This window comes from Salvelinus fontinalis, chromosome 8, assembly GCF_029448725.1.
Source record: "Salvelinus fontinalis isolate EN_2023a chromosome 8, ASM2944872v1, whole genome shotgun sequence".
NCBI classification, from domain to species: domain Eukaryota; kingdom Metazoa; phylum Chordata; class Actinopteri; order Salmoniformes; family Salmonidae; genus Salvelinus; species Salvelinus fontinalis.
The window spans coordinates 3,157,356-3,172,676 of NC_074672.1; the positions used below are offsets into that span (position 1 = coordinate 3,157,356).

Consider the following 15,321-nt stretch of genomic DNA (forward strand, 5'->3'; position numbering starts at 1 on the left):
CTGCCCTTGAGAGAGGGGGGCTGATTCTGAATCTGCCCTTGAGAGATAGCTAATCCATCAGAACTCATAGTTAATTTATGATCAACTGGTGAGTCCACATTTGCCGACAGGCCTCCATCTGTCTGCATAAAACAAACACAGTACTTTAAATTATAATTTGGATCTCTTCACAACAGCCTAATAGACATACATTTGGTTCAATGGTTTGGTTTAAATGTTAGACAATTTTTTTTTGAAAAACTGAATTGCAATATTTAGTAAGTAATATGTGCAGTACTTCCTATTTCATTTGGCATGATTGTGTATGACCTATGAACCCAATGTCCACACACGACAATATGGCACATGTTGTGTATTTTGTAGCCCTTGAGAAATCATCAGTGAGTCTGCAATTTTAGTATTTTATTGCATCAGCACCTATAGTACCCCACCACTTTCTCGCTATCTTTCACGCTCTCTTTTATAAGAGTTTTGTTGCGGGTTGTCAGTAAGTTTATGAGCAGGAACTCATGTGAGATAAGATTTGACAGCTGTGTCTGAGCGTATAAGCACCAGCCACCATGTAGCGGCAACTCGCACCCCGAACCACCCCTTCTATCACTACGTCCAGTGTTTAGGTTACCACGCTGTCTTGCTAAGCCAGGATAGACATGAACTTTGACACATTGGCAATTATCAATTACATAATCATAGTAGAATGTATATGTGGGTGTTTTAGAAAACACAGTAGCTTAAGATGGTACTCGGCCCTGAGCTCTAGACTACATAGAGCCACAGGAGGTTGGCGGCACCTTAATTGTGGAGGACGGGCTCGTGGTAATGGCTGGAGCGGAATAGGTGGAATGGTATCAAACACATCAAAAAACACGGTTTCCACGTTTGATGTCATTCCATTTGCTCCGTTCCAGCCATTATTATGAGCCGTCCTCCCCTCAGCAGCCTCATGTGCATTTAGCTTACATTTGAAACGACTGCTCTTCACTAACGCCATTTACTTTATCACACACAGTGAGAAAGATCATTTATGTTTAAGTCCTAATAAAGTAGTCTATTGCATTGTGTTTTTTTTAGTAGGACACCATAGTTTGGGATTAGATTTGGCCCAGTTGGAGGCTATTTGACTGAATCCATCTCTGATTATGTATCTCATCTGCAGTATTCAATTGTGATCAGTAGCTTGTAGTAACACCTCTCCTCCCTATTCCTTTGACTATTTTCTTACACACTTTTTTCCAGTGATGGGAGACTGGATTCATGATTTCTGTATTGGTGGGCCAAGGTGCCATGCCAAAACCTCAGATATAGCAGCCAATCAAAGCCCCTAAACTCACAACAGCAAGCTCTCTGATTGGGTCAATTGAATCATCAAGTAAGCAACTACTCCCCTCGGGCTATGTTAAAATACCCATACTAACATACTACGTAGAATGAAGCAATGTAATGGGTATGCACCCTAAGTGGTATGCTAGTGTGGATATGGAAACACAGCCCAGTTTGGCCTCAGTCTCCCATCACAACCTTCTTCCTCTACTATCCAGGTACCTCACTTCTCCTACTCTCCTATTCCTTCCTTCTCCTTTACTCTCTCTTTCTCCCTTGCTCTTCCCGTCCCTCTTTCCCCATCTCCCCTCCTTTTCCAAAAGAGTCCAAGCAGAACGGCGACGCGGCCACTGCGGTCCTGGCGAACGAGGACCGCCCCACCATTGACCAGGTGCTGAGTCCGGAGCGAGAGGGCGCCCGAATAACACGGGAACGCCACCAGCAGGACCGTGCTTGCTTCCTGCTCAACACCAGGGAATTCCGCGCCACAGATGGGAATGTGCGGAAAGGTATGTCGGTCCCGCAGCGGACGGAACTGTAAACACCCACCACGTAGTCAACAGAGCTACACATAAGATGCCATAAGGCACAGGCACTGGTACAGATACGCCCTATATAGATGATGCCAACAGAGAAGGTGCGCAAGACACAAATACATACACACTAATTATGTATACATGATCAAATACAGCATATGTGGGAACTGATTTGTGGTTAGTTAGAGAGAACACACAGGCAGACACAAGCAACGGCCAACAGCATCATGGGAAGAGACATGACTGTGTTTGTGTGACAGGGAGGTTACAAACTCTATGTTCTGACGGGACACAACAACGCCTACCGACACCAACACATTTACTCTTCTGCTCTGCTCTATGTTTCCACTTATTCACCTCCATACTGTCCTTGTTTTCATCCGTCACACTTGGTACCGCCTCTTCTTTCTTCCTGTCTGTATTTTCTGTCCCTCTTTCACTGCCTCAAATTGTCATCCTCCATTTTGCCCTTGTATTTATTTTGGTCTCCTCGCCATCTCTCACTCTCATTGTTTCTCTCTTTCTCTGTCTCTTGGACTCAGACAGTTGACCGCGCATTCATTTACCTCGCGCCACTTCTGTTTCATTCTCTCCCTCTCGTCTCCCCTCCGCCTTCTTGTTTGGCTTTGACTCCCACTTCATGCTCCTCCCCCACCCTCTCTCTTTGGCCCCCATTATTTTCCCTCTTCCTTTCCTTTCCTTTCCTCTCCAAAACACACCTTATTTACCCCTGTTTACCCCATGTATACTCTTGTGCTGATTCTGAAATCCAATACCGCATTCCATTTCTTTATCGCTGCAACAAACTTTTTTTTACCACCTACAACCACCAACACCAAACCTGCATCAAACACACACTTTACACTCCTCCCAAACTCTCCACATCCCCGTTGACACTAAACTACAGGCAACAGCCCTGTCAGCCAGCCCAGACTCCCCTTTGGCTGAAGAATGGTATAAGCTGGAAGGGTCTCTGCTACAGCAGAACCCTCCAAAACTATAGGCCAAGAGGTAACACCTTAAAATCACAGGTAACCAAAATGGAACCCTGTTTTATTCTCCGTTTTTTTTTCTAATCCGTCAGCCAAACATTTAATGTTCTCTCAGCTCCATGACATTGAATGTTGGCAGTTGCCACTCAAACATACCACCCACAGACACACTTGGACACAGAACACACTCACAGATACACTAGATGACTGCAAATCACAATTATTACCCACTGTGTTCACTGTGTTGTGTTTAGTGCAAAAGCAATACAGTACGCTGCAACTAGTGACTGAAACACTGATTGACTCTGACATCACACTGGCAGACAGACAATATTTGTATTTATTGTATTTATTTAACCTGTACTTAACTAGGCAAGTCAGATAAGAACAAATTCTTATTTACAATGATGGCCTACCATGGCCAAACACGAACGACGCTGGGCCAATTGTGCGCCGCCCTATGGGAGTCCCAATCACAGCTGGATGCAGTGCATTAAACTGCTGTGCGACTCGGGACTATGACAATCCGATTGACTGACAACTTGCTAGCTCTAAGGCAGTGTTTCCCGACCATGTTCCTCCAGTACCCCCAACAGTACACATTTTTTTGTTGTAGCCCTGGAAAAACACGTCTCATTGAGCTCAGTGAGGGCTTGATGATTAGTTGACAAGTTGAATCAGGTGTGCTTGTCCAGGGTTACAATACAAATGTGTACTGTTGGGGGGTACTGGAGGACCAGGGTTGGGATACACTGATCTAAGTTAAGATAGCCTTGAGTTGTTGAACTCCTCTCTTGGAAGCCCCTGACTGCCTTGGTGTTGTATTTTTTTTAAATGTGTTTAAAACCTATATTTAAAACCAAAAAGGAGTCCATTTTAAGCTCCAGTCCCACCGGGAAGGTCGTGTTTGTACCTTCCGATACATGAAATGGCAACAGTTTGCCTACCCAGTGCGCAGGGCAGCTGCATTGGCTGCACCTACCACCAACAGCTTGAGACAAATAAAAAAAATGGGAACACAAGACTTTATCGTTGTTTTTTACAGAAATGTTTGGCGATCGACTAGAAATGCATGGATTACGACAAATCGACCGCGATCGACTGGTTGGTGACCGCTGGTTGGTATTGTTATTTTAGTACCGCTAGCGACAATACTGTAGCCTAACCGTACCCTTTCTTCTGAGTGTGGGTCCATTTAAATCACCATCACCTGACATTACATATGTCTTTCCATGTCAGTTTACCCAACTTCTAACTAGGGTCAAACTGACAAGGAAATATGTTTCTTGTGTTATCAAGTGTTACCAAAATCTTAGATTCAGTGTAAAGAAAGCTACAGTGGACGTTTAGTTATCATTTAATATATATATTTCTAGATTCAGATGATCTTTAAGCAAACCCCATTAAGCAGATCTTTTTGAAAGACTTCAAATGATCCTTTGAAGTCTTTCAAAAATATCTGCTTAATGGGGTTTGCTAAAAGATATTGTAACTTATGTCTGAAAAGACATGGCATAATATAGTGTTTCCATGTACAATATGTTTCATCAGTTTATTTTATTTTACACAGCCAGTGACTGATGTGGTGTACTCCTCAATGCCATCGGAAGAATCCCGGAGCATGTTCCAGTCTGTGAGAGCAAAACAGTCATGTAGTTTAGCATCTGCTTCATCTGACCATGTTGTTATAGACCAAGTCACTGGTGCTTCCTGCTTTAATTTTTGCTTGTAAGCAGGAATCAGGAGGATAGAGTTGTGGTCGGATTTAGCAAATGGAGGGAGAGCTTTGTACGAGTCTGTGTGGAGTACAGGTGATCTAGCATTTTTTTCCCCTCTGGTTGCACATTTAACATGTTGATAGAGATTTGGTAGAACTGATTTAAGTTTCCCTGCATTAAAGTCTCCGGCCACTAGGAGCGCCGCCTCTGGGTGAGTGGTTTCCTGTTTGCTTATTTCCTTACACAGCTGACTGAGTGCGGTCTTAGTGTCAGCATCTGTCTGTGGTGGTAAATAAACAGCCACGAAAAGTATAACTGAAAACTCTAGGCAAGTCGTGTGGTCTATAAAAAAGTGGTCAGATGAAGCAGATGCTAAACTACAGGACTGTTTTGCTATCACAGACTGGAACATGTTCCAGGATTCTTCTGATGGCATTGACGAATACACCACATCGGTCACTGGCTTTATCAATAAGTGCATCGAGGACGTCGTCCCCACAGTGACTGTACGTACATACCCCAACCAGAAGCCATGGATTACAGGCAACATTCGCACTGAGCTAAAGGGTAGAGCTGCCGCTTTCAAGGTGCGGGACTCTAACCCGGACGCTTACAAGAAATCCTGCTATGCCCTGTGACGAACCATCAAACAGGCAAAGCGCCAATACAGGGCTAAGATTGAATCATACTACACCGGCTCCGACGCTCATTTTATGTGGCAGGGCTTGCAAACTATTACAGACTACAAAGTGCACAATTGGCCCAGCGTCATCCAGGGTAGGCCGTCATTGTAAAAAATGATTTGGTCTTAACTAGGCAAGTCAGTTAAATAAAAAAATGTAAATAAAAAAAATGTGTTCCACGAACACCACAAGGGTTAAACTTGCCTAATTGAAGGGGCTGAATACTTCTGCAACAAATATTGTAGTTACACATTTTTTTTATTCATCTTAAAGGGGAAATTTCCAAATGTTTCTACTTCGTATTCATCTCCAGCGCCACCTCAACATATGTGAAAATGAAGCGTTTCTATGTTTTGTAGTGAGGAAGATGAGGGTTTCCAGTGATGTCATAGGAGTGCATCATGTGATTTTAACCAATTATGAGTAGACATTGCCTACTAATTGGTTGATGTCATTGGAAACACTTAGAGGCAGATATTTTTTTACTACAACATACAGAAACGCACCATTTTCACGTGTTGGTCTTGGGATGGTGCTGGATATTAATATGAAGCAGAACATTGTTTTAAATATTCCTTTAAAATAAATGGCTTTATTCTTCCACTTTTTACAGTATTTTGTGTAAATCTACAAAATGTTAATTTTATTAAATCCATTTTTAATCCCATTTGTGGAGACATCTAAGGACTCTGAATACTTTTGCAAGGCACTGTAATACTATGTTGATGATGCAACAGCTGAATGCCTTATTTAACCTTTTATATTCAGAAATACAAACTGTAGCATGGATAGCATGCTAATTTCTAATACTACCACTGCCCAAATGCATTACTTTTCTTAATTGTAATCCTATTTTATCTTAGTGTACAACATTAACAGCTGTTTATTCTTGTCTTTGCAGTGTTAAGTTTCTAGCATTAGCCTTTTCTCTGAAGAAGACATACTGAGTCAATCAGAAATGATCGGAGGGAGCCACTTTACCAAGACGTGTGACACAGATGGACAGTTGAAAGGCGGATCTTTGGTGTGACGTGCAATACCGGAGGGTAGTCAAGATGAACATTAGGTTGGATCTTTATGCTGTTACCAAAGCAGCCTCTTGGCAACTCACACCACCCTTTTGAAGACTGTCCGACAGATCACAATAACTGACATGAGCTTTGCAGAGAAAAGAGCTCCTACTGCAACATTCCAGGAGACGTTATATTGTGACGCTCAACCATCTCATACAGTAACAAATAACCGACTGCAGTGCTGATCTACTGAGTAACTTAGAGAATCCATGAATTATCACTCACCTATACACGAGGGACCAGGTCTGACTATGTAGCATCTCTGCTAACACTGTAGCATTTGTTGCCAGGGAAAAATATCGTCATGACCTTATCCATCAACAGTTTGAACAGAGTGATGTGAAAATGCGCACTGAATCAAAACTTTACATGCCTTTTTCCTCTTGTGTTACTTACCTTTACAAGAAACTATTGTACATGAGAGACAAAGACAGGTTCCACCTCAAAAGTTTATTTGGGAAACGTGTAACAACAACTAAACCAGTTAAAGGTTAAATTAACAGAGAACTGAATTTAGACATGTTATGTCTGTTCTCCCACCTCATGAGTTCATGACTTGTGGAAGTTAGAGATTGGTTATCATTCAAGCCTTTACGTATTCTATTAATTTCCTTTCAATTTGGAACAATGATCCCAGGACACCAATATATGTACTTATTACACTATGATACAGTACATACTGTATGTCGATGACCATACCAAATGGATGTAGCATCAACCGAGAACCTATTAGTACTACATACACTTTATATACAAAAGTATGTGGACACCCCTTCCAATTAGTGGATTCGGCTATTTCAGCCACACCTGTTGCTGACAGGTGTATAAAATAAAGCACACAGCCATGCAATCTCCATATACTTTGGCAGTAGAATGGCCTTATTGAAAAACTGTGCCTTTCAACGTGGCACCTAATAGGATGTGACCTTTCCAACAAGTCAGTTTGTCAAATTTCTGCCCTGCTAGAGCTGCACCGGTCCACTGTAAGTGCTGTTATTGTAAAGTGGAAACGTCTAGGAGCAACAACGGCTTGGTGGTAGGCCCCACAAGCTCACAGAACGGGACCGCCGAGTGCTGAAGCTCATAGCACGTGAAAGTCATCTGCAAACACTCAGTACCAAGTTCCAAAGTGCATCTGGGAAAGGGGAGACCTAGTCAGTTGTACAACTGAATGCATTCAACTGAAATGTCTTCCACATTTAACCCAACCACTCTGAATCAGAGAGATGTGGGGGGCTGCCATAATCGACATCCACGTCTTCAGCACTCGGGGAATAGTGGTTTAACTGCCTTGCTCAGGGGTAGAACAACAGATTTTTATCTTGTCAGCTCGGGGATTCAATCCAGCAACCTTTCAGGTTACTGGCCCAACGCTCTAACCACTAGGCTACCTGCCGCCCATCTGGAAGCAATGTCTGCACAAGAACTGTTCATCGAGAGCTTCATGAATTGGGTTTCCTTGGCCGAGTGGCCGCACACAAGACAAAGATCACCATGCGCAGCTGGAGTGGTGTAAAGCTTGCCGCCATTGGACTCTGGAGCAGTGGAAACACATTTTCTGGAGTGAAGAATCATGCTTCACCCTCTGGCAGTCCGACAGACTGGGTTTGGCAGATGCCAGGAAATTCTACCTGTCCCAAAGCATAGTGCCAACTGTAAAGTTTGGTGAAGGAGGAATAATGGTCTGGGGCTGTTTTTCATGGTTTGGGCTAGGCCTCTTAGTTCCAGTGAAGGGGAAACCTTAACGCTACAGCATACAATGAGATTCAAGACAATTCTGTGCTTCCAACTTTGTGGCAACAGTTTGGGGAAGGTCATTTCCTGTTTCACCAAGACAATGGCCCCGTGCACAAAGCAAGGTCCATACAGAAAGTGTTTGTTGAGATCGTTGTGGAAGAACTTGACTGGCCTTCATCCTTTTGGGATGAATTGGAAAGCCGACTGTGAGCCAGGCCTAATCGCCCAACATCAGTGCCCGACATCACTAATGCTCTTGTGGCTGAACGGAAGCAAGTCCTCACAGCAATGTTCCATCATCTAGTGGAAAGCCTTCCCAGAAGAGTTGAGGCTGATAAAGCAGCGACGAGGGGGGGCACCTCCATGATTTTGGAATGAGATGTTCCACATACTTTTGGTCATGTAGTGTATTTCCCCCTAGAAAAAATGGATTAACAAGACTGTCTCTCATGTACTTACTTTAAAATCCATGTGGCTTATACTGGAGGTCCTCTGCATTCACTTGCTGTATGTCCAGCCTATAAAGTAACAGCAGCCCATACTGTTATGGGATGAACATTCCATATATCTAGAGCAAAGCTTTGAACTGCCTTTGGTACCTTGGCTATCGCCTTGCTTTCGTACAAAAGTACAAGTAAGAAATGCCATTAATGTATATAACAGATGTAATTGCTGAGTATTTTTTAAAACAGATTGAATTGACTTATTTATTACAATTACATTCTTCTTGAACAAAAACCCTTAATGCACATACATGTATGACAGACACTGCTACTTGGTCACTAGAAATGGACTAACTACAGCTCAAGTCAATCACAAGTAGAGCACCGACTGACTGAGTTCAAGTCCAATGCAGAGACCTGCCAACAGCAGGAATACGGTTCCAACTTCAGCACAGAGGATGCCTCCACAATAAGGACACTTTGAAGTCCCATCAAAATGTGTCCGGTGGTGGAATAAGTTATCTACTGTGGTTTTTGCAAGACACCAAACATGTGTAACTGTCTTGCTTCCGTCCCTTTCCACGCCCCTACCTGGGCTCGAACCAGGGACCCTCTGCACACATCGCCAACAGTCACCCTCGAAGCATCATTACCCATCGCTCCACAAAAGCCGCGGCCCTTGCAGAGGAAGGCGAACAACCACTTCAAGGTCTCAGAGCGAGTGACGTCACCGATTGAAACGCTATTAGCGCGCACCACCGCTAACTAGCTAGCCATTTCACATCGGTTACACATGCACTTATTACTATTATTCCAGATGCATATATACTGCCAATGAGGAAAATATGACCCCTAATGCTTATACTGCCCCCATCTCTCTCGTTTCCCTTGCTGCCAATCAATGACCACTGACAGCATCAGGGGTCAAGCTTCTAACAAGATAGGGAACGCCTTCCAAATGAGACCATTTAATAAAGGAAAGCCGAGGACAAATGGACCAAGGAAAGTACAAAGGTGGGTATGCGTACAAAGAGAACAAATCTATATTTTGATAAACTATCCATGGCTTCAGATGGAGAAGGAACATCCTTTTTTTTTCCCAAAAAAAATGCTATTTGGAAAAATCAGTTGCAAATGTTAATATTATAAAGATCAATATCGGAACTGTTTTTGCAAGAAGTAAAGAGGGAAAAGTAAAGGAATAATGTACGAAATGTACTTTTTTGGAAAGGTGATGTGGTGGGTGGACATTAGCATCTGTGTTCCAACAAGAAAGAGGGACTCATGAGTGAGAAAAGATGTGGGGATGGCCAGAGTGGGTGGACACTGCGATTTAAACAAATGAAGGGAAAAAAATGAAAATGCATTTTTTTAACTTTGTTTACCAGCATGATTACTCTGCATGACTTTCTTTCCTGCAAGCCTTTAGTCAAAGACAAGGGTGCTAGAGTTACAAAAAAAATATATTTAAAATAAATTCGAAAAAAATGTGATATGCAATTCATATAAAAAAAATATATATAATGAAAGAGCTCTATTTTGTTTTGAAAGAATAAAAAATGTGAATATTAAAACATGTATGTTTGCAAAATACACACGGAACTGTTTTGTTAGATTTAAATCTCTGCTACTACTGCCCCACATTCCGCACTCCTTCATTCCACTTTATTGATCTCTGCACTACTGTCTGCTTTAATTAAGCTGTACTTAAGCATTTGTTGGTTATTGTTTATTTTTTATCATTCTATCGAAATGGAGCATTTCAGGGTTCATTTGAATCGTCATATTTGTCAACTGATCGTACCCCTCTTCATTGATTCAAAAACCACGTTTCCCTGCCTTGAATCATTTTTACCACAACTGTAGCAGCAATTTTGAAATGATAGCTTTCCATACTATATGTTTGAAGGGTGTATACATTGCAACTATGCAACGATTTTGGTTTTGTTTGACAATAATACACAATTTGTCATGACTGTAGCAGGGCAAATTGATTCCATCAAATTGATACTACCTTCTATGCCTATTTGTTTGGAGACGTTTGTAACAGGTTGTTATTGGAAGTGGCTGGGTTGGTATGTTCTGAGGAAGGCAGTCTTCTTCCATTACTCAGGGGGGAGAAGGTGAAACAGGAGTTAGGCCGGAATTCAATCCGATCAGCTGTAGATCAACGTTATAGCCCGCTTGATTTAAAAGTAAATTATGATTGAGCCGACATATGCAGAGTTTACCGTGAATGCGGGAACAATGACTATAAAAGGTGTATAGCTGACAAAGTGTGATCGGATTGAATCCGAATGGATTGAACACAGATATATGTCCTGTGGACTGGGATTTACATTTTTAAAGGTGATTTAAACTGCTCGAGACGACATCTGCGGCATTTACAGTGAACGTGATCTATGCCTTTAAAAGTAAATCGCTGTGTGCAGGTCGTTCATTTGTGTTGATTTAATCCAGGACCTTGGCTAGTTAACCAGTAAAGTGCTATATATTTTCATAAGAGAGTTAGGTTGGTCAAAAAGAGATGTCGTTAGTCAAGAGTTTTCAGGTTTGCATGGAACAAACTGCCATTCCAAAATCGTGTCTGTTAAAAAAGAGACTGAGGTGTATTGGGGTGAAGGGGGATGTGGATGTAGGTGGTTTTGCTCTTTTTTGTACATAATGAATTCTAGTATATAGATACAATAATGTGATACCTCACAGTGACGGGAAATGCATGCGTTATGCCTTGATTGCCGATCTGAGGGAACGCGGTCTCGACATGTCTTAAGCTCCTTTATTTGTCGTGAAACCAGTCCTGATTGTTGTGAACACTGTGCCGTGTTGTAGAGCGGCAGCATCGAGAGGTAGCTTGTCCTTGTTGTTAGGTGGTCAGGTCATCCATTCGTTCATCGTCCATCGAGAACCACCCGGCTTATAGTCGTCGCGGCGACAGCTCATGGTAGCACACGTCATGTTACAACACGCTTCATGAAAAGACCCAGAGCTTCCAAATTGATCTCATTGAATTACTTTCAAATGGAGGGGTGAAAGAACCAGTTGCCACTACTGTGCAGGTTGGGTAGATGTAGAAATGTGTATTTCACCCACAGTTCCCAGCTGTTGAACAGGTTGGATGAATGTTGGTTTTCCAGACAATATCTTTAATAGCAGTGGCTTACTCTGAGGGTGTAGGCCCTGGCAGGTCCAGGATCAGCCCAGGCAGCTGTAAAAATGATCTCTGGCCAGGCCTAGTCATGTATTCTAATTGGACTATAACCACTAGACTAGACTCAATGGAATGAACTACAGAGGCTACTCACTTATTTAGTTGGGTCTATGTTGGTTTGTAGAGGGTTTACAGCATTGTCCACTTTCCGCAAAAATGGGTCTATTGTATTTTTTACTTTTTCCTTAACTATGATTTCAGTCATTTCTTTTAGAAGACATTAAGCCACTAATGCTTTGGGGGTTGTGAAATGTTGATAACCTCAGAAATATTTAACTTCCAGCGACCGTGATTCATTAACGCACTTGCAAAAGCTCTGTGCTTCACCCAAGAATTCACCCAAGATTTGATGTTGTAATATAGCCTGGTATTGTTAATATTTTCTCTGTTACTAACTGAGGAGTCTGCCATTCCTTTTTAGGATTATCATATGTTGTCTTTGACATGTGACTGCCCACGTCAGGCTAAAAACAAGATGTCTTTCCTTTTTTATTGCACACTACTGCCATTTGATATAGCCATGTTGAACGGAATGGGTTACAATGTTAAGAGTGGTAAGTCTTATTGTTTTATGTTCCATTTACAACATACATTTATAACCAAGGGATACACTAAATATGGACTATATAACACCTTCTTAACCAATGCTCAACAACAGCTACTGTAGATAACCTATAGTGTCACCCACACCTGTATTGAGTTAAGTGACTGGGATAGCTTAATGATAGAGACCAGAGGCAACTATGTGGTTTGACTACTTTATGGGTATAGGGTACCATAGCATAAGTCATAATACCCATAAAACCTAGTGGTCAAACAAGGAAATGGTTCCAATAGTTTTTCCACCATTCATTTTTTGCCGTAGGAGATTTTAGTAACACTTTTAAAAAGGGCTGTTTCTTGTAGGCTTACCCTGGTAGGACATTTTGATAAACATGTAAATCTCTCTAGGACAACGTGACTTTGATCAATATATTCGCCTCTATTTTCCCCCCAAAAATGAAATGCTAATTAGCTGCTAATGTGGCTATCATAATGAACTACAAATACCATGATGATCTGGACCAGACTGCCGAATCGAGGCAAAGGTAAGAATTTCTGGATTAACTATAATGTTAAATGTAATGAATAAATTGGCAACATTTTCTTTAAATTGAACATTTTGTGAACTGTCTTGTGCAAGTTTTAAATTGTCACAATACCTGTTAGCGAAGGTGTCAGCTAAAGATGACGTGCAGGAATTTGTAGTTTTGGAAGAGGGCTACATTGATGCTAATTAGCATTTTCCTTATCTGAGAGTAAATAGAGTCGAATATATTAAGTTACTTTGTCCAAGAGAGATTTACATAGTTATCAAAACGTCACGCCAGGGTTAGGCTAGACGAAACACAGCCCTTATTTTAAGTGTTTCCAAAACCCCCTATGGGGAAAAATGAATGGTGGAAAAACGATTGGAACCATTTCCCTGTTTGGGCTCTAGGTTTTATGGGTATTATTAGACCTCCACTGTGGGGATCTATACTATGGGTAAGGAGAAAGGTTAGCTTTTTAAAAATGATAAACTTGGATTAGCTAACACAACGTGCCATTGGAACACAGGAGTGATGGTTGCTGATAATGGGCCTCTGTACACCTATGTAGATATTCCATAAAAAATCTGCCGTTTCCAGCTACAATAGTAATTTACAACATTAACAATGTCTACACTGTATTTCTGATCAATATGATGTTATTTAAATGGACAAAAATGTGCTTTTCTTTCAAAAACAAGGACATTTCTAAATGACCCCACACTTTTGAACGGTAGTGTATGTAAACCTAGTCGTCAGCATATACATACTCATCTCACTTTTTCACAACAATTTGTAAAACAAAATTATTGTTTGCTACCATAGTAGGAGAATCAAAAGGAGACAAAGAGGTAGTCTCAACAATTTTTAATGTTGGAAACTCAAAGAATAATTATTTAATAAACTGTATAAAGTATATTTATTTCAATGGAATGGTGATCCATCTTTGTATATTTTGAAGAAAAAAATAAACATATCAAAAGTGTCATAATTTTGACTATTGAGACTTAAAATGTATGAATGTCAATGCGCTCTAATGTGATTAGAAATCTCGAAAACTGCTTGAAAGAATACATTATTAAAGTCATGAAATCATGACTTTAATAATGTAAATCATTTGAAATCATTTGAAATGAACTTCAAATAAATGAAAAATATTTCAAATCAATAAAGTACAAAACCTTGATTGTTTCGTGTCAGCATTATTTTAATATTGAATCGAGCATCATAACTATGATCAGTGTCGGTTTCATTTAAACTTGTGTTTCCCTTTTCAGAAGAAACGGAGAGGTTTCAAAACAAAGGCGTTTCATGTTGTTGCTGAAGTAGTGCTGAGTGATTAGTGCTTTTTTGAGGTCAATTCGGGTTCGGGTTAATTATTAAAGAAAAACAATGTTTTTCGGTTTCGATCATAAAAAACAAAAACAAATGCACTTTGAATTATGTTGGTTGAATTCTGTAACACAGAATAAAACTTTTAAGTCCCATGATTGTCGTGACTGCCCATTGCTGCATATCACTAATTATAAACTGGATGCTGATTTGGCTGACAGCCATGGCATATCAGACCGTATACCACGGGTATAACAAAACATAATTTTTTAATGCTCTAATCATGTTGGTAACCAGTTTATTTTAATAAAAGGCACCTCGGGTTCGTTGTATATGGCCAATATACCACGGCTGTAAGGGTTGCGGAACTGGGGGCAGTGAAGTCAGACGCAGGAGTGCAGAAATAGGTCATAGCTAGAGCAGTTTAATTACAAAACCCACGGCAATACAAAAAGTACCTACATGGGTACAAAACCCGACGCACACCAGTAACATAGAGTACAAGCACTTACAAACAAACAATTCCACACAAGGACATGGGGGGAACAGAGGGTTAAATACACAACAATTAATGAGGGAAATGGAAACCAGGTGTGTAAGAAAACAAGACAAAACAAATGGAAAATGAAAAGTGGATCGACGATGGCTAGAAGACCGGTGACGCCGACCGCCGAACACAGCCCGAACAAGGAGAGGAAACGACTTCGGTGGAAGTCGTGACAACGGCTAAGGGCTGTATCCAGGCACTTCGTGTTATCTCGTGCTTAATAATGGCTTAGTTAAACAATTTATTCACATGACTTTACTTTAATAAAATATTTCAGTTGTGTATATTACATTTTGTTTTATTTGATTGCTTTATTTCATTCCAAGTCATCGCATCTCTATAGAGCTGCTGCCCTTGCTGTCTGACAATCACTATTTTAGTAGTTCTTTAAAGTAAATAAGGCATCATTTTATGACTGCTGAATACCAGCTATCAATCGCTTAGATCATGTATTTTCAGGTAGAGATACCTCGCGAAGCAACTGCTCCCTATCCATCTCGATCACGTATTCTCTTCTCTCCCTCTCCGTGTCTGCCCTAAACTAACCTAATGTAGCATGCGTAAAAGAAACAAACAGACAGGACAAGTAGGCGCGCAATGGATTATGGTCATTTTAGTTAATTACCAGGTTTTCTGCACTAAACAATGTGGAATATTGG

The 15,321-nt window shown here is 41.0% G+C and overlaps 1 protein-coding gene across 4 annotated transcripts in view; it reads left to right on the top strand.

Annotated features, from left to right (window-relative positions):
• Positions 1-13,969, top strand: part of LOC129860376 (potassium voltage-gated channel subfamily C member 1-like) — a 36,743-nt gene extending 22,774 nt beyond the window's left edge. Inside the window, exons 3-5 of one of the 4 annotated variants that reach the window (XM_055930732.1) lie at positions 1,644-1,829; positions 3,894-3,966; positions 6,151-13,969. In XM_055930732.1, the coding sequence (XP_055786707.1) occupies positions 1,644-1,829; positions 3,894-3,966; positions 6,151-6,196 (305 nt within the window). In that variant the 3' untranslated portion in view covers positions 6,197-13,969. Of the gene's footprint in view, positions 1-1,236; positions 1,533-1,643; positions 1,830-2,770; positions 3,530-3,893; positions 3,967-6,150 lie in introns of those variants that run through there. The other 3 variants (XM_055930733.1, XM_055930735.1, XM_055930734.1) reach the window with 3 other exon arrangements.
• The last annotated feature ends 1,352 nt before the right edge of the window (positions 13,970-15,321 follow it).